Below are 20,050 nucleotides of genomic sequence, written 5' to 3'. Positions count from 1 at the left end.
TCTGAAAACCTCAATGAGGTTGAATTTACAGAAAATCTATTTTCATGCAGGCGGTAGGGGAAATTATACCTATAAAATTAAATGGAACTTCATCTCTTCATCTGTCTGTGTAGCACTTTGATTCATCCAAATAATAGTCTTAGCTAAATAAATTTCTCAAAAACCTTTGCTGCTTTCAATTCTGCGCTAGGCCCAGTTGTTGCTTTAATATAAGCCTCATCCCCTGGGGCAAGAAAAAATTTTTTTTTGAATCAATCCAACCCCACTATAATTCATTTCACCCAGGCTCTGGCTGCTACTAGCGGGATTCCTGGAAGGACGTCCAGACAGAGAGAACATGATTTAATCCAGCCTCTGTGGCTGGTGCGATAAGCCCTCAGACACACCCAGATTTTCACAAGGGGAAATATTCTGCCAGGACCCACAATTATCCAAGTCATAATGACTAGAGATGTTATCAAAGAGAGACTGGGCCTTAATTGCTCACTGATGTTTGGCCTTATGCGGCCACGTATATGAGAAGAACTTGTCCTTGTTTCAGGAGAAAAGAGCTTATCGTTAAAGAGCTGCACATGTTTCTGTGACTAGGTGTTTTCCTGTTATTCCTATGGACTACTGGCACTACTGGCAATGTTATATTACATTTCCATGGAGCATTCAGTCAAAATTTCATCATTTTTTTGTAGTCTGACTATTGACTGAGCACCAAGAGTTGACATTGTTCATTCATTATTCATGTATCCAAGAATAAAATCTGTTGTTTGTTGTCTGTTTGCCCAGACATATTCTTTTGATTTCACACATTCATTGCTGCTTTTGTGTTTCTGATCGGAAGCCATACTTATAGTAACTTCTTTAAATCTTTTTTTATCTTATCACCTCTCTGATGTTTAATCATAGTTTGGTTTGAGCATATCTGTGTTTCAGAATTCAATATTCTACTAAAGGCACATAGATTTTTTTCTTCTGTCTAATCAGTGACAGGGGGCAAATAGCAAGCTCTTTTAAGAAATACTTTAACATTTAACTTTTTTGTCGAAAGTTAGATAAGAAGATTGATACTACTCTCATGTCTGTATGATAAATATGGAGCTGGAACCACCAGCCACTTAGCTTAGCTTAGTGTAAAGACTGGAAAAAGGGGAAAACAGCTAGCCTACCAGCTCTAAAGCTAACTCATTAGCATGTTATAACTTGTGTAATTTGTACAGAAAACAACGAGTTAAGAAGGTCAATTGACTGTTTTACGAGTAGTTATATGCTAGTCTATTTCTTGGCTGTGCCCAGTTGCCAGACACCCAGCGTTTCCAGGAAGTCACAGCTCCTGTCCAGGAAATAGTCTGGCACATAATCGCCAGTAAAATCACAACATGTAATTTTGACACTTCAGTTTTTGTACGGATTAAACAAACAGATGTAACATGTTAATTAGTGATGAGCTTTGGAGATCCTGGTGGGTAGATTTTGTTACCTTTGGAAAGAGCTAGGCAAGCTGTTTCCCCCTGTTTTCAGTCTTTATGCTAAGCTAAGCTATCTGGCTGCCGGCTGTAGCTTCATATTTACTGTACAGACACAAGAGTGGTATCAATCTTCTCATGTAACTTTTGGCAAGAAAGAGAATAGGTGTATTTTCCAAAATGTCAAACTGTTTCTTTAAAACACCATCAGCATGAAGAGTTTTTCAGTGAGTTTTAACGCTATAATGCGAAGCTGACATGCAAGCTTCATGATTATCTTGCAACACAAGCTGTGAGAATAGCCAGTGGAGGTTAAAACATTTACTACTAGAAATTAAACATTCACAAACAGCTGTAATTTAGGGTAAGACTTTAATAAGACAGAGGCTTGTTGAGTTATTTTTGAGTTTCCAATGAACACAAACTTTACCACCATGCCATTGCGTGAACTTGTTGCTATGAGGAACACACAACAACAGTATAATGAAAATGCCCTTGGAGTTGGATATTATATTTATTGGTGCATGCTTAGGTTCAAACCTCAGAATTTTATTGAAAGAAACACACAAGGACCTCAGCGGTGAAAGATGAATGGATGAGGGCGTTCTGCCTAAAGCCTGAGGAATGAGATGTGTGACCACAGTGGGGTTTGACCACTGGTGGTACTGATGGTTTGGTGCACTGACTTGGTGGATAAGAAAGGATTAATTCTTTCTCTCCTAAAATAGACCAAGGCTGTTAAGACAGACCAAATTCTGAATTAAACTTTTCCCCTCTTTGCCTGTGGGCCCTGTGAGCTACATCAAACATGGGAAAACAACCCTATCCTCTCAAAGTACAAACAAAATAGACTTAAAATATCCAATTAGTAATTAATTTCTTATCAAATATCAGATATAAAGGCTAAATCAAATTCTGAATCAAGCAAGCCATACTTGTAACAAGAATCCAAGCCAACCTATGATAGTATCGTTACTACTAATCTGGAATGTTTTCTCTTTTCATAGCTGCATCGTAGTTTATGTCTTGGACGTCACAGAGATTCATAACACTGTTGGGCTTTGAATAGCAAAACATGAACAAGAGTCAAGTGTGTATGTCTTTGCTAATGTTCTTGAATAACACCTCCTGGGACAAGTTTCAACAGTCTGCACTCTCCTTCCTTGTCTGCAAGCTTTAGTCTGTGAAATGTGGAGCACCATCTGTTGTTTAGCTTTTTGCTGAAAAACATCTCTCTCCTGACATTCTCAAATTTAAAATCAAGAGCAGAAAGATACATTATCTCTGTCCATTTCGAGGTGTTTCCCAGTTTAATGGTGCCTCCTCTGAAAAATATTGTGTTTTTGGAAAGCCATTGGGCTGCATGGCTGCAAACCATATCTTTTAACTGTTGCTTTGTCACTGGGTAGGGAACACATTGCTTTGGAATAGCACCAATATGCTTTGTTGCATCCAAAAACTGTTTGTACCCTTCCCTTAGCTTACAGTCCTCCCTCTTTGACTGCAAAAGTGCATGTCCCAAATACCCTCATAAATCTTCTCTTCCTTTGTTGCCAACAGTGTTTTCAGTGGTTGAGCAGTACAAAGTTTTCATTGTTTCAGCTGCTGTTTGCACAATTTTTTAGATTTCTGCTGTACCTTCCAGTTAGACTGATGATCTGCATGTCCGAGCGCAAGCTTTGAAATTAACAATAGCCTTTAACGCTTTATCTGAATGAGATGAATGTATATAAACTTACACTTACACTTATAAATTTACACTTTCTTTGATGGCCGTCATTTACTTTCCCATTTACCAAGTAGCCTTCAAATTGCCCTAATTATGTGTAGTTCTTATGTAATAAGAGTTTTTGGCTGACACTCCGTGTTGGAAAGAGGTAAATGGAACCATTAAACATTTTGTTTAAATAAAAAGAATAATGACTCAATTTTCCTCAGCAGGATAGAACGATTCTTGTGTTGATTGGTCGTAAACCTACTGATGGTTCCAGACGTTTGCCACTCGTCACTCTGGAGGTCATGTCCAGTCCAACACGAAGAGAACTGAGACGGGACAAAGGGACAAGGCTGGGAGCTACCGGGTTGTGCGGTGTGACCCAGACTGGGATTCTCATGCCAGACACTTCTGCCTGCTGTCAAACTGTCTTGTTTAGACAGTCTGTTCAAAGCCAAATGGCTCCATCCAACTACCAGACGAGCCCTTCATATCAGTCTATTTTCAGCATTAGCTGCCATAAGCCAGCAATCCAAGCCATTAGATGTTGGTTCGGACTTTGGTATTCTCAAACAAATCAAAATGAAAAATGAGCTTTGCCAAGGTAGACTTTTGCTGAGCTTCAAGTGCTGAGAGGGCCGGTTAAAAAACATTTAATATCACAATTCTTTACCTCTTTCCAACTTACTTGCCATCCTAATCCCAGAAAAACAAGGTTCTCTGTGTGAAATACATTAGTTGTAACTGATAAATATTTATTTTCTTTATTTCATGTGGAGATTTATAGAGAGAGAAGATAATGAAAGCACCTCAGGGACTGAACTGAGTGAATGAATCAGCTGTGGCCCATAGGTTACTATGCAGGGCTTCACATAAACACTGTTCTGGCCTCGTCATGCAGAGTAGGCTACGGAGATGGTTTAAGATGTAAACAATTCCTGAGGATCTGGGTCAATGCATGTATGTGTGTGTGAGTATGTGTGTGTGAATGTTTGGGGTGGAGAGGAAAATCAGATAAGTCCAGAATTTCCCTTTCTATCTAAGAGGCTCCTGTTTCCCAGTGGGCAACTTTCAGAAACAACACAGTCACCGCTGCGATGATGAGAAGTGGTGTTTTCCAAGCCCCCATTACAGGGGTTTCCTGGCACTTAATCAAAGCCACCTAACTTAATTTCTCCACGTAACCCTCCCCTCCCCCCAACGCACTCTCATCAAAACTTCAAAGTCCACCTAGCATTGTGCTTGGCGGTGTAATTCATCCAGTTCTCTTAACAACATGGTTTATATACAGCATCAGCAGAAGCTCAGAGATCGGATGGTTTGTAGCCTTTTTGACTGGCCTCCAGTTGTTGGTTCTGGCTTGTGTTTTCAGTGTTTGACTGTGTGCTGTTTGTGATCCAGAACAGCCTCCTCTCCAAGTCATCTGGGTCAAGAGGCGCGGCTGGAACTGCCATTCATGCTGCCTGTCATGCCTTCAAGAGAGCTAATATTCACATGTCGTAATGCCGCGATGAGTTCAAAGATACGTAGCAGCTGAGTTCCAAATAATACTTTTACAAAGCATTGGAAGCATTACAGTTGTTTCATGCACAGTGTGGATTCTTGGCCATCACTGTGATTTGTAATTTCCGCAATTGTGATGAGGTTTAGGTCTAATTGCTTTCTGTACGTGAGATGAATGATGATGAGTGAAAGTGGACAGCGCCAGTGGCTTTATGTCTTAGTTGGAGGCCTCCTTTGTTATCAGATATAAACTGATGCTTTGATCAAGTGTTTGGACTGAGATTTATCAGTGTATAAGAGTTGATTGTTTCTCTTTGAATGTAATTATTGAGCAAATGTTCTGAACATGAAATAATACATGTAGGCTACTAAACCCAGTCAAGCCTCACACTGTATGCAAATGAATCTCCCTAATGTAATCAAAGTGTCTAAATAATAAAACATTATTTGGCCTCATGATTTCAGTATCATGTGATGTGTGTCCATAATGCTTTTTCTTTGGCCATTGTTAAGTATGGAGCTAGAGCCAGGCGGTGATTAGCTTAGCTTAGCTAATTAATATGTATCTTGGGTTTTTTTGGCTTTAGCAGGAGTTACGTGCTGTTCCTATTTCTTGGCAAACATCAGCCTGGGGCAGTGACTCCTCAGAGTCTTGTAGTCACAGTGAGGTTACCAATGTTGTAGACCAAAACGCAGCACAGAAGTACTGGGTGTATTAAACTGTTTGTTTAGAAATAGTTACAGTAGGTGAGTCTCCCTAAAACCACAAATTGTTGTCTTTACATTTCTGTTAGTTCTGTTAGAGATTTGAGGGGTATTTTTAAACATTGGACAGAGCCAGGGTAGCTATTTCCCCCTGTTTCCAGTCTTCATAATAAGCTTTATTAAATGCCTCCTGGCTCCAGCACATTGCCTGACGCATAGACATGGCGCGTGGTACTGATCTTCTCAGCAAATTTTTGGAATGAAAGTGAATAAGTGTATTTCTCAGACTGTTGAACTATTCCCTTTATTCCTTAATTGATTTTTTATGGCCACTTGGGGGCAGTGCAACAAGCTGTAAACACAACATTGACATATTATCCCCATATAAAAATGTTATGGTGACTTTGTTAGCAAAAAAAGTTGCCTATATGCATTTATTTGGAGTTGTGTTTCTGGCCACCTGATGAATGTACAGTGGTGTGAAAAAGTGTTTGCCCCCTTCCTGATTTCTTATTTTTTTTGCATGTTTGTCACACTTAAATGTTTCAGATCATAAAACAAATTTAAATATTAGCCAAAGATAACACAAGTAAACACAAAATGCAGTTTTTAAATGAAGTTTGTTATTATTAAGGGAAAACAAAATCCAAACCTACATGGCGCTGTGTAAAATAGTGAAAACATAAGTTAACTGTGGTATATCACACTTGAGTTCAATTTCTCTAGCCACACCCTGATTACTGCCACACCTGTTCTCAATCAAGAAATCACTTAAATAGGACCTGCCTGACAAAGTGAAGTAGACCAAAAGATCTTCAAAAGCTAGACATCATACCGAGATCCAAAGAAATTCAGGAACAAATGAGAAAGAAAGTAATTGAAATCTATCAGTCTGGAAAAGGTTATAAAGCCATTTCCAAAGCTTTGGGACTCCAGCGAACCACAGTTAGAGCCATTATCCACAAATGGCGAAAACATGGAACAGTGGTGAACCTTCCCAGGAGTGGCCGGCTGACCAAAATTACCCCAAGAGCGCAGTGACAACTCATCCAAGAGTTCACAAAAGACCCCACAACAACATCTAAAGAACTGCAGGCCTCACTTGCCTCAGTTAAGGTCAGTGTTCATGACTCCACCATAAGAAAGAGACTGGGCAAAAATGGCCTGCATGGCAGAGTTCCAAGATGAAAACCACTGCTGAGCAAAAAGAACGTTAAGGCTCGTCTCATTTTTGCCAGAAAATATTTTGATGATCCCCAAGACTTTTGGGAAAATACTGTGGACTGATGAGACAAAAGTTGAACTTTTTGGAAGGTGTGTGTCCCATTACATCTGGCGTAAAAGTAACACCGCATTTCAGAAAAGAACATCATACCAACAGTAAAATATAGTGGTGGTAATGTGATGGTCTGGGGCTGTTTTGCTGCTTCAGGACCTGGAAGACTTGCTGTGATAAATGGTACCATGAATTCTGCTGTTTACCAAAAACTCCTGAAGGAGAATGTCCGGCCATCTGTTCGTGACCTCAAGCTGAAGCGAACTTGGGTTCTGCAGCAGGACAATGATCCAAAACAAGCAAGTCCACTTCTCAATGGCTGAAGAAGAACAAAATGAAGACTTTGGAGTGGCCTAGTCAAAGTCTGACCTGAATCCTATTGAGATGCTGTGGCATGTCCTTAAAAAGGCAGTTCAAGCTCGAAACCCTCCAATATGGCTGAATTACAACAATTCTGCAAAGATGAGTGGGCCAAAATTCCTCCACAGCGCTGTAAAAGACTCTGCAAGTTATCGCAAACACTTGATTGCAGTTGTTGCTGCTAAGGGTGGCCCAACCAGTTGTTAGGTTTAGGGGGCAATCACTATTTCACACAGGGCCATGTAGGTTTGGATTTTGTTTTCCCTTAATAATAACAACCTTCATTTAAAAACTGCATTTTGTGTTTACTTGTGTTATCTTTGACTAATATCTAAATTTGTTTGATCATCTGAAACACTTAAGTGTGACAAACACTTAAAAAAGAAATCAGGAAGGGGGCAAGCACTTTTTCACACCACTGTAAGTCCAATATTCACACTCTTTTAGCTCTGTTTTCGGTCTCTACCAACTCCTGAGGGCAAGTTTTATCTCTTTAGCTGCTAAATGCTCCATTGTGTTCACTAGCTAATGGTAATTGCTAACATTGTTTGTCTGCTGTTTGGTGCTGGTCAAAGCTTTTTCTCCACCAATGCTGATGAGAGCTGTGAAAGTGAACCAAAACAGTAAAGTTGCATGCTGTAAAAAACAAAACAATGAGCTGAAAGATGCTTAAAAAAAAGCTCTGTAGAGCATAGGGGAACTGAATCTGATGATAACCACTGTAATATTGAGGACTGCTCAACTTACAACTTTTAAATATATAAGCTTTCACTTAGCAGAGAACAGGATCAGGACTAAGAACTCTTATGAAAGACACATTTTATAAATTCTATATATTTTTACAATCAATTGTTTTTTTACCAATTTCTAATGTCTTTGTGTCGTATGCTCATTCAGCAGCTCTCTTATCAGCACCATCTGTTCAAACCATGTTCCATGTAATCTTGGCAGAGGTCTTCAAAATTGCTTTCAAGTCACCCAGAACAAGGCGGAGGAATGGTTCCTCCTTGGATTGCTGGGGCCTTGAAGTTCCTAATGATGACATCAAACGTTCAGAGTGAGTTGTGCTTGCCCTTGCCGCCCCCTTAATCTGCAGGCAGAGAAGGCAGCGGTGAGCTCATGCTGGGAGGATGTCACTTTGCCATTGAAAGTGAGAGAGACAGAAAGAGCAACATCTGGCTAAGCCTAGGAAGTGAGGCAGGATGCTTGCAGGCCAGGTGTCACTGTTAGCAATGGAAAAACCCAATCATAATTTGGAGTGGACGGTGTAGCTGGGTTAGCCACCTCCTATAAGTCCTTACCACCTTGACACTAGCATCTCTTGTTTCCCTGTGTCACATCCTATCCCCAGGACCCGCCCTGGAGAGTCAGGATCTGGGTCAGCAGCTGTCAGCTATAGGTGCTGCCTGTCATCTTTCGAAAAGATGGCGTGAGAGGCCATTATCAAATGTTTGTCTCCCTTTTCCCCTTCTCATTTAGTGTCTTTTCCCCTTGGCAGCAGGAATGTGGTTTTGTACTCTGTGAATAAAGAGACATGCATAGGCTTGTGCTACATCTAGCACAGCTGTGTGTGTGTGTTTGTGTACGCAAGTGTGTTTACACGTATGCATTTTTGTGTAGCATGCACATGTGTGTTTATTTGCCAGATTATCGATGTGTGTCTGTGGGTTGACAGAGCTGATTCAGTGTGTAAATACGTGGTGTGTGGCTAAAAACCACATGTAATAAATGTTAATGCATGGTTTATATCCTCATTTGGGGTTTGATTACAGCCTCAATTACCTTGCAGGGCCACAGGTGTGCTTTGTAGAACTGTTCTTCTGATCTACCCGGCATGGTTCATCTTTGTCTTGCTCTGCCGACTGTCTGTCAGGGCAGATCAGTGGGATCCAGATGTTTTTTGCAGGGCTGAATCCCAGCACTCCCCAAGCTTTCTTAGATGCCTAAAGCCAAGGTAGGCCCGTTTGCCTGTCTGTCTGAGAGGCACGCGCCTCCTCCAGGTCGCTCACATGAGCTCAGTTTCCAGGTCGTGCAACACAGGCTCAGTAATTGACCCAAATCAAATGCTCACCGGTAAAAAACGTGCCCTGGTCGAGCTTTGCTCTTCGACCCTAGTTTTAATACTTCCTCCAGCTGGGTGCAACACTCACGATGTTGCTCCCTGGTTGGCCACAGTCAGACAGAACAGTTCATAATCTAGTCAAGCAGACATGGGTGATGGAAAGGTTTTGTAGTCCTGATGGAAAGATCTAATGTGTCTAATCACACACTTTTCTCTGAGGAAAACAGACCTGCCACACACACACACACACACACACACACAAACTGGGACCTTCGCGTTTTATTCCCTTTGGTTGCCTGAAGCTTTATTTTTTGTTAATCAGTGATGAAAAATCTTCTCTTGCGAAATGTCTTTAATGTCAAACAGAATCTTTCATTAATTAGTGAGGGTCATGGCTCTTTGACTTACAGCAGATGTTAGTTGAGAAACCCTATGTGCTTAAAAAATTATATGGCATTAATTTAATTAAAACAAAATTATTTCCAAATCATTGCGTCTCATCTATAAAATCAATTAAACAAAGCTATGACCTAAGACAGCATGTTTTTCTCTTAGGAATATTATTTTCTATTGCACACACTTACCACGCTTAAATGGATTTCACGGTGATGCACATACATTGCTGATGGGTGTATCTTTGTGAGTGTATATCTGTGTGGGACATTAGCTTTTGTCTGAGGTCATATGTTTATGGTCTTGTGATTATGTGATTGACAGGACCCAAGTGAGACGGGGACCCCCTGACTCCTCCCCTCAGCAGACTGGGACCTCCCGCACTGTAAAACGTTATCCATCATCCTCTGGGCCTATAACCTCCAACGCTTTACCCAGTGGCAACGGTTATACTAACGGCCACGGCAATGAGAACAGGAACTGGCATGGACACAGGAATGGGCATAGCAACGTGCACTCCTTTAACACTCACAGGCCTACCAGTGACAGCCAGCTACACAGACAGTTCAACAATGCATTATTACCAGCAGGTAAGAACAAAAAACTAAACATATCTATTGCGCACTGTGAAATGAACATCATAACACTTGGATCTGTTCTCACTTTACATGCATATTTAACATTTCCACTCTCCCTAGCCACATCAAAACAAACACGACCCGTTCTGGCTCAATTCACTGAGGCTAGGATACATACATACACATGTATGTTGTCATCGTTAAATGGAACATTAGCTACAATAAAAAAAAATTGGCAGCTTCCCAGGCTGCACTTCCCTTGTCCACTGTCCACCCACCCCACCCCCACTGTGGTCTGCATCACACCAGACAGACAGACGTTTGATATCAAAGCTGCATACAGTGTGTGAGCATGTGTGTTTGTGCTGTGCTGGTCCATAATCTGCTGGAAAGGAGTATGAGCAGCGTGTGTGTTCTTGTGTGTTTGCACAGTTACATGCTTTGATATCTTTGGGAATCTGCACTGTCACCTCTCTGACATGACAGGCACTGAACCTTGGCGCCTCTACCCACAACAAAAAGAAATGTGATCTTGTCTTTCCAAATTTGTATTCTCCCTTTACTTCTTCATCCTCCTCTGATCCACTATCCAGCATACACAGCTGTCTGCTGTTCAAGCTTCTCTTGTTTTTTAGCCCTGTACCAGAGCAACGGCTGTTGAACAGCTTCCCACCATTACACAACGTTCACTTGCGCTCACACTCTCTTTGTCTCCTACACACATACACACATCCAAAACACCTTCTCCCAAAGATAAAGGGCTTGGAGGCTAGCCCGATACCTAATAGTATTCTCTCTCTCATTTGCTGGCCTGTGGCACATCGCTCATTCAGCTGCAGCGTGCCACTGGCCAGCCGTCAGCACACACCCTCGCACACTTATAAAACTCCCTTTGCCCAGACGGGGAGTGTGTCACAGTGAGGCTGAAGGAGGAAGGATGCAGCTCGTCTCCAGCCTGTCTCTGTTGCTGCTCTTTCTCACCCAGGTGTGTGTGTGTTTTCCAGGGGCCAACCTCACCTCCAGCCTGGACCGCATCAAGATCGTCTTCACGCCCATGCTGTGCCGTAGGGTGTGCAGTGGCGGGCACTGCTACAACAGTTGTGAGAAGGGAGACATCACCACAGTCTACAGCGAGACCTCGCACCAGCAGCAGCAGCAGCCAAAGAACCAGGGCTTCCGACTCTGTGAGTGACGACTCTGGGCCCTCTGATTATCATTTACCCTTCTTGTCTGCTTGTCATCCTTTCTTCTTCTTCTTCTTTTCACTTCTTGTCTCCTCTCTGTCTCTCTTGCTTACTTTCTGATTCTCACACATTTCTCCGGTGTGTCCATCCTATTTTTTCATTCCTTTTTTATGGGGTGAGCTTGACAAAATGGGTTCCCAGTGGCATGCTGTCTGTTCTGAATACCAAGCTCAGAGAGGAGGCAGAGTGGTGGAGATGAAAGCTGAGAGCTACGCTAAAAACTGTCAAAGAGAAAAAGAGACAGGGAAAGCGGGAGAGACGGGGGTAGACCAGATTAAAAGCGGCTCTATAAAAGGGGGCTAATCTTCCTTCGCACACACACACGTGTAGCTGGTGGTCCCACGCTCCCAACACTTAGCCCGATCTTTTTGTGGTTTACACCTCGCGGTTGGCCCCGCTGTTAACTATTTAACGTGCTCTCTGGGAGAGCAGGAACAAATGAAAGAGGAGAGGGAGAGGCAGAAAGAAAGAAAGAGTAGCAGCATGAACAGGATTTTATAGGGATTACATTAAACCTTCCATTTATCCGGGGGGCTTTGCTCCAAATTCACACAGGGGTGTCCATGGGAAGGGTGGGGGCGGTCAATGCCAAGGGGAGGGTCGTACCCCTGCATGTTTCTTAGTTTTCTCATCAGTTTTAAGGGTCTAGCTAAGGCTCAGACTAATTACTATTTGTGGATTAGAGAGTGCATATACCACACATATACACATACAAGTCCTCTCCAGTCACAACTCATATAAATACAAACTCAAACAGGCATACAACCAACTTTCACCAAAGTCCACTAGGCTCTTTGGGGAGGACCAAGCTGACTTATGAATATATAAACAGGTTGATGTTGCAGATTTATGTGCCCATTAATGGGGGCTTTGGAACATGGTGTAGATATTCCAAACACTTCAGTGTACTGGCAGAGGCCTTCCACAAGATTACATTCCTGGCACCTTCACTTCACTTCACTCGCGGTTTGTTTTTATGCCCCATTTTTAATTCTCTAGAAGTCTCCCTTCATTATGTAAAAGCATGTGTTAAAGAGTGTGCTAAAAAGAGATTGTTTTCCATTTAGGTTTGCATCCTGTTATTGCTTGGGTATGCGTGTTCGTCGAGGAATGTCAAGTGGACAGCAAACAGTTATCTCATGCTGTTGTTATGTTCCTTACACGGTGCAGTAAAATCTGGCTGGATAATTACAACAGGCTCCCTTGATACGCACCCTGTGTACAACACTTACTTTAAAGCCTGATATTACATTGGGTAGAAGTCTGTTTATTGAGTGAGAAGTGTGTGCGTATGTGTGTTGTTAAATGGACAGACAGATAGGCAGACAGGGAGCGTGGTGTGTAGAGTTGACAGTAGGTTGTTGTCTAAGAATAGTTCCTGCCCCATGCTGGTGTGGGACTGGCCTGACACAGACCAATGCAGACCTGCAACCCACATTGAGAGGATTTAACAGCCTCCTCGAGCTGATAATTTAGCCAGCACGTCTCACAGGAGGCCTTCCTGTGTGTGGGGACATCAACACTGGATCTTTCTCAGTCTCTCTGTCTGTCTTTCCACATCTCTTTTCTCGCATTGCTGATTCCCTCTTTCTCTCCATTACTGTCTCTTTTCTGTTTTCAATCTATTCTATTCACATTCTTCTCTCCTAATCCCTTTCATTCCTTGTTACTCTTCTATTCTTATTCCATCCCTCCCTCTCTATCTCCTCCAGTCTCACTGTTGTTAATGCTATGTGACAGGGAGCTCATTCCCTACATGCCATCGAGACTGTCCAGCGTCTCTCTGTTCCCTGTTTGCACCCTGTTAGTGCTTTACTGTCTGTCTCGATGAGACAGAGAGGATGCAGCTCACAGCATGTTTCCATCACTAGTGTTGTCTTAGTATGTGGGCCATCTGTATCTCAAACTGTCTTGTAAAGCAGTCCTCATATTTGTGGAGTGTGGTACTGCTGAGCCGAAAAAGTGCAGTGCTTCGTCTTTCTATCCTTTGTGCCTCAAAATGGTTCTTTTCTTATTTGTCACGGTTGGATGAATTTTTTTCATTTGATGGTCTTTGATGTTTTGAGTTAGGTGAGGTCAGGTCAGAGCGAATCTGAGCAGGCCCAGGTATGTAGGGTACTGGGCTGGCACCCATCCCTTACGCCAAAAGATAAGGCCAATGGAAGGGCTGTGAAAGCAGTACTGTCAAACATCATCTGGCCAGTGCTGGCCTTTCCTTTCTTTCTCTCCTCATGGTAAACTGCAAACTATAAATCAGACAGAGCACTTTTGGGATTCAATTTACTTACACTGTTAAGAGCCAGTTGCGCCCTTTGAAATTTTGCACAAGATGTGATAGTTTGGGAAAGCCATCCTAGCAAGTGTTCCATACAGATATCCACGCACTTGTTATTTTCTCTAAATTATTACAGGATGAATCATCACTCATCATCCTGCACAGGAATATGTACTAATGTGAGGCAAAACATGCCAATGAAGGAGGTGCAGCATGAGGGCAGTGTCATGGCTCTGCCCTCAGGACAACATGAAACTTGTCATGTGGAATGAGGTGTCTGGTAGTGAAGTAGAGAACAGCATGACCATTGCTAACCTTTTGCAAACAAAGCTTGTCCGCATGAAGCCTATTAGGACTACCCCCTCTGTTTCTTAATACTGGATACTTGTGTATGAGGATACATAAATCTGTGCAATTAAATGTGGCGTGTTGTATACACTAACAAATCTCTCACTTATAATAACCTCTTCATCTTTTTCTCTTCTGACACACTGTTTCTCTCTTCTTCCTCCCGGCAGTTTTCTGTCAGATACCCTGTCTTAATGGAGGCCGATGCATCGGCAGGGACCTCTGCTGGTGTCCGTCAAACTCAACAGGGAAGTTTTGCCACCTGCCAGTCCCGCCTCCTGCCAGACCCACCCCTCACAGCCACAAGGATGCCAGCCTCCAGAGACCAAAATCTCCCTCCCACTCCATGTACACTCTTCCACTGTCCAATCAGCAAGGTAATCCCCCAACACTGTGTCAAAGGCTGCCTTCCCACTGACTTCTTTTAAGGTCCGGTCACACACACTTTTTTAAATGCACACGAGTCTACTCCTTGATTTTGAACATTGTTTACCGTGTGGTGCTCTGCCTTTGCTGGCCAGCAGTGGAGGTCAGACTCTATTTTGAGCAGAACAAGTAATGGATGACTCAGTGGGAGTCCTCATATTGTTTGCACAATGCTGCTTTTATCAAACAGAAGTGGATATTAGAAACAGAGCATCATCATGAAGTTATAAGAAATAATATAAAAGAAAAAGATGTGCTCACTTTCCATCTCTATCTCTGATATCATTTTTTATTTACTCATTGCATCTGGCTCAGCATCTTGCTCTGTCTAACAGTAAGTAGAAGCAGAAGCTTTGTTTTAGATAATTTAAATTTCAAATCTTTCATCCTCCTCCATTTTGAAATAAATGAATAATAAAAATTAAATGACATGAGTCCAATGTCTGTATTGTCATGTCAAGACAAAGAAATGATCTTACTGTCCGTATGCTTTATATACGCAAGGAGGCAATTTCATGTCCAGGACTCTTGATAAGGTCTACTTCTTTTCCTTGGACTCTCCCTGCCGTCTGTCTGTGAGACTATGATTTATGAGAGTGGGTCAGAATTCTGGGAAAAAACCCTGGCACTCCCTGAAGATAGATGCTTCCCCTCTGTCAGAAGGACAAAAGAGATCATTCTCTACATTGCAAAATCTTCTCAACTCCTCAACAAATCTGTTTTGGTCTTTAAGATGATTTGATTTAAACCAGAGAATCTGAAACACTTTGTGTTGTTGTTTTGTAGTATCTTAATAGCGTCTTCACTGCTGGGAATTCCCCATGTAGATCTCATAGCTTGGGGATGAAGCAAGCTAAGTGTGTGTTGAACAAGTTTGTGCAGGATGTTAGCTGATAGCTTGCAAACTGCAGTATGTATATACAGCTTTTATCCTTTGGCTGAGGATGCTTCCACTTACATTATTAAAAAAAAAATTGAAGCTATAAACTATCCACCATATTGTATAAACTGTGAGTCTCTGATTTTCCAGTGTCTCTCCACCCATCCTTGGTGAATGTCCACATTCAGCACCCTCCAGAGGCTGAAGTCCACATCCACCAAGTAGCTCGGGTCCAGCCTGGGCAGAGACCGGCCACCACAGAGGGGGCTCACTCTGTCCAGCAGCGTTCCCAGCCTGGGAATGGACATGAACCCACCAATGAGCATAGCAGCAGGCACCCACACACCAGTGGGAATGGCCATGGCCATGCCAGACCGCACAACCGTCAGAACGGACATGTGGGAAGATGCTTTCAGGAAACAGTCGATGGACAGGTATTGTGTTAAGTCATTAAAACACACTATGTACGTTGTCATCTAGCTGATGGAAGCCACCTGGCGTATCTTAGCCCATCATAGGTTTTGAAACCAGTGGGAGAAAGTGTTGTTTTACCACAGGTGTCATTATCTTCCCATCCCATCACCTTCTCTTATACCTGCTGTTTCAAACAGGAAGTGGGCCTGTGGCTATGATTTATGTCATGTCGGGGATTTATGAGCTCTGACCGCATTGGTCATCTCATGTTCCATCAGTTCCCCCAACATAGGCATTTTATGAGTTAGGATGTGATCAGAGGACAACAGTTAAGCTTGAAATTTAGCCCATGTGCTCCTCTTTGTGGCTCAAAAGGGAAGCCTTTCATGGTCTGTATGGCACCATGAATACAGTATGGCATGTACTGCAAATTTACTGCACTTTGCATGGTCAGGGTAATGTATGGATGCCACAGACATATAAAAAAGAAGTTAGGAAACGGAAGGACTGAAGTGGCAGTGTTTGAGCTTGGCTAATCTGAGGCTTAATACTGCATATGTTTGCTTGGCTGTGATAAGGCGTTATGTTTGAGTCTTAGCCTTTAGGTTTGCAGTTGCGACTGGAGTAGAGTTGTTTTTGCCAGAATTATTCCTTGAACAAGTTTGTGTTCCCATTTCCTCTACTCTGGTTTCATAGAGAGCTTGAAAATAAACCTTCCAGTCGCAGTGATTTTTCAGAACCCCAATAGAACTGCCCCAGAAAAGGAGTGTACAAAAGCTTTAGCCTGTACTTTTCCTTCCTCTCCTGCCAGTATGCCAGTGTGGTGTTCTCCAGAAGAATGTCTTCTCTGTTGCCTCTTTAGTTTCATAAATCTCTATTGGACAAAAATCCAATAAGTAAGGTCTGATAGGAATCTCTCTTCACAATTAGCCAAGTGCTTTAATGAGGCATGCCAGGAGGTTCATAGTTGTTCTTGAGACTCAGTGTTTATGTCCTCCTTCAACTAACTAGTCTCAGATGGGTCTGGTTCACTCTGTCCTTGCAGATAGGTATACACGCACACTCTCACACAAACACACGCACACACATTTGCACGCAAAGAAGCATGCATTCACAAACATGTAACACTCTCATTCTCAAAACTCATTTCTTAGATTTAACACAGATGTGTGTTGTTGTAGTGTGGAAAGCCTCTGCCAGGCCTAACCAAACAGGATGATTGCTGTGGAAGTGTGGGCGCCTCCTGGGGTCTAAACAAGTGCCAAAAGTGTCCAACCAAACCAGGTAAGCCCTCCTGACTAAAGCCATCAGATCTGAGCAATTTTTTGTTCCGCTCTGTTCCATTACATACTTAAATCTAATCTATCTCTAATCTGGTCTAATTCTGTTGGTATTATTTTCTGTTGTGCTTTTGGTATGTTGATCTCTTGGTATTCTTGTACTGTTATTCATATCGGTTCAAAACAGCAAGACGCAGCTGGGCTCTACTTTCATAGTGCTGTATATTAAGGTGTTTAGTCAGTGTTATATGTTATATTCCTTAGAAGCAGTTGTTTATGCTTGGTGGATTTTTAAAGTATTTATCACATTATTTAGAACAATACTGATGACTGATGATGATTAGCAAATAGCAGTCTTCAGTGTGACTCGCCCATGACCCATGCATCCAGTTGTAACAATTAAGCTGTTTTTGCCTCCATAAAACCAAAAAGCAAATGAAAACACATTCAGCATGAAGATGAGAGCCTGGCATGAGTGCCACCCACCTTGTGGGCAGAATGAGCCAACGTGGCCTTGAAAGAGTGAGGAAATGAACAGCCGCAATTCAGCTGCTTCCTAACCAGAGCTGCGGTAGGTTTGAGAAACAGCAGCAGGATGGTTGTAAGCCAGCAGGCAGGGTGGGTGGTGACACCCTTCACTGTAGATGGAGACTTTCACTCGGCCTGACAGCTCTGTGTGTTATTTGGAGGACATGGCTATGTCACTGCACTGGTGCAGGACTTTAGGAATCATGGGAAGCAGCTTTGGTGGCACATGGGGACACTCAGTTATTTCCCGGCACTCTTACATACATTCATATTACGGCCATGCCCGCAGATGTCAGTTGGCTGTCAAAGTCCTCGTACCCTGTTTAATGTCTGACCTTAATCAGAAGCAGACATCATCCCTCTCTGTCTTCTCTATCTATCATAGATGCCGATCCATTCTTTTCTCTCAAACTCTCTCTCTCCCTTGGCATGCCAGATTCCCGCTCTTCCTAAGTCCCCGGCAAAATCTCTTTTAGCTCCCAGATGTTTTCCTCTGCTCCCTCCTTTGAAGTTTGGGGGAGAAGTGGAGTGAATACCCCATTCGCTCATTTTTGTGGATGTTTTGGGGGGCAGCATATTGTAGGCCCGGGTCCCAGGTCACACGCAGGCAGGGGATAGAGAGAATGAAAGAGAGGAAAAATGAAGTCAAAATGAAGTCATGTACTATGTCCCAGAAGTCTTGGAGGGAGCTTTAATAAGAGAAATGCTTTGAATTCCTCTAGAGCATTACTGTTCTCAGTTTAGACACTTGGCTAAATCTTACAGCTGCATTCTTCCCTTACTGGCTGAGACGTATGCTTTCTTACGTGTTTGACAAGAATGATATACAACCTGGAGACAACAGCTGCTGAAAAATGATGCTGTTCATTTTATTACATAGTGAATGGGTCAGTTGTCATCTTGCAGTGTGGGGAAAAGTCATATACTATAGCTTTATAAGAGTCTCCTGTGTCTCTTGTTGAGTATGTGATAATGATGTCATGAAATCCCAGTTTGTATTTAGGGGTGTAATGCTACCATTGGTCAGTTTATAGCTGGTTACAAAATGCACTGTTGACTGAGAGCAAGCATTGCTACTTCATTTATTTTATTACATTTATAGATGATGCCAACATGACCGCAACAGACAGTTCTGTTGCAGACTATTATCCTATTCTAGGCCCATTCGGCCTCCACATCACTGTCATATTTGCATCAGCCTCACTCAATATAGTGAATGGTTCTGACTGATAATCAGCACAGTGCTTTATACAAATAATATAGACTCATAATGTATATTGCTGTTGTTGCAGTCTGGCTGTGTCTCTTTGTGAAGTCTGTTAATATATATGCATTTCAACACAGCTGACGACATTATATAGCTGGGTATTATTTAATATTATACTCCAAGGACTTTATGTCACTGCTGTGGCAATAAGAGAGGAGATTATGTATGTGTATGTGAAGGAGAGCTGACGTTATGGAGGCATGAATGCCAGTGTGTCCCATCTCAGTGGGAGCCGAAGCCTTTAGGAGCCAGTGCCTTTAAAAAGTCACATGCTGAGGATTCCTGGGTGGTAATGAGATCCAGATCAACCAGAACAGGCTGTAGTCAGCTCTATCCCTCTGGTTCTGATGATGAGGCGGAGTGAAAAAAAACTGCACTGCACTCTGCTTGAATTTCAAACTAATTCAATCTAGGATTGTAGTTTTTGATAGAGACCGATGTAGAGGTGATCAAAACTGTCCACAAGTATGAGAGCTAACCAGTGACTCGTTGAGTCGAGTGAGAATGACAGTAGGTGAGTGGGACAGGAGGCAATTTGGGTGCCCATAAGAAGAGCACATGGCAGAAACTGAGAGGAGGTTTATCCTTGAAAAGCAAAGCACCAGGATAGTGGCATTATTCTGGGGGTGACTTAAAGATACATTTCTATCAGTAAAGTAATCTGAGGTTCCCTAAGCCAACTGAAGGCCATTTGCTGTGGCCTGAGTCTGACCCATACTGTAGTGTTGGCATGACTTTGTATAATTGTGCTGGCAGCCCCTCCCTCACTGTGAGTTTCACAGCTAATGGAATCCCACAAGCCGTTTGTCTCCCCATCTGTCATTGCTGGGCAGCTTCCCTCTCTGTGACTCTCCCTGCCTGCGATGCTGGGAGGCTTCCCAGGGAGCCAGATCAGACATCCCCAGGGCCTAAAGCAACCACCACACCCACAGGAGCCTTGGCTTCCTCCAACTCTGCCTCCCTGGGTCATCGAGGTCATCATGATGTCACTTCCCTAGCGCTGTCTTTGCCCCGCCCTCTATTCTGCCTCTATCTGTGGGAGTTGTCTGCCTGTTTTGCTCTCCCCCTCCTCTCTGTGTCTCTCTGTAATGAGGACACTATACTTCATGAGGTTTAGATCAATAAAGTCAGATGAGGCAAAGAAGGAGGGGCCCCACAGAGCTCCACGACTTCCAGATCTTCCCACATGAACTCATCCCTCCCAAATCTCCCATCTATTCCCCAGACATTTAATCTGACATCCATTGAGGGGCCAAAGCCTGCACTATTGCTTTTTATTAGTGCTGATCAAACATGAACACTTGTTAATGACCAACAAAAACCAGAGATGCAATGACTTT

The 20,050-nt window shown here is 42.7% G+C and overlaps 1 protein-coding gene across 2 annotated transcripts in view; it reads left to right on the top strand.

Moving 5' to 3' along the window:
• LOC122861463 (latent-transforming growth factor beta-binding protein 2-like) overlaps positions 1-20,050 on the top strand; it is an 84,439-nt gene that overhangs the window by 23,554 nt on the left and 40,835 nt on the right. For both annotated transcript variants that reach the window (XM_044165907.1, XM_044165906.1), the window contains exons 4-8: positions 9,795-10,060; positions 11,053-11,232; positions 14,086-14,292; positions 15,372-15,655; positions 16,817-16,919. In XM_044165907.1, coding sequence (XP_044021842.1) covers positions 9,795-10,060; positions 11,053-11,232; positions 14,086-14,292; positions 15,372-15,655; positions 16,817-16,919 — 1,040 coding nt within the window. The remainder of the gene's footprint in view (positions 1-9,794; positions 10,061-11,052; positions 11,233-14,085; positions 14,293-15,371; positions 15,656-16,816; positions 16,920-20,050) is intronic.

This window comes from Siniperca chuatsi, linkage group LG15 (assembly GCF_020085105.1).
Source record: "Siniperca chuatsi isolate FFG_IHB_CAS linkage group LG15, ASM2008510v1, whole genome shotgun sequence".
In the NCBI taxonomy this organism is placed as follows: Eukaryota; Metazoa; Chordata; class Actinopteri; order Centrarchiformes; family Sinipercidae; genus Siniperca; species Siniperca chuatsi.
Note: the sequence above shows the minus strand (reverse complement) of the source record. Positions and strands in the feature narration are given on the sequence as shown.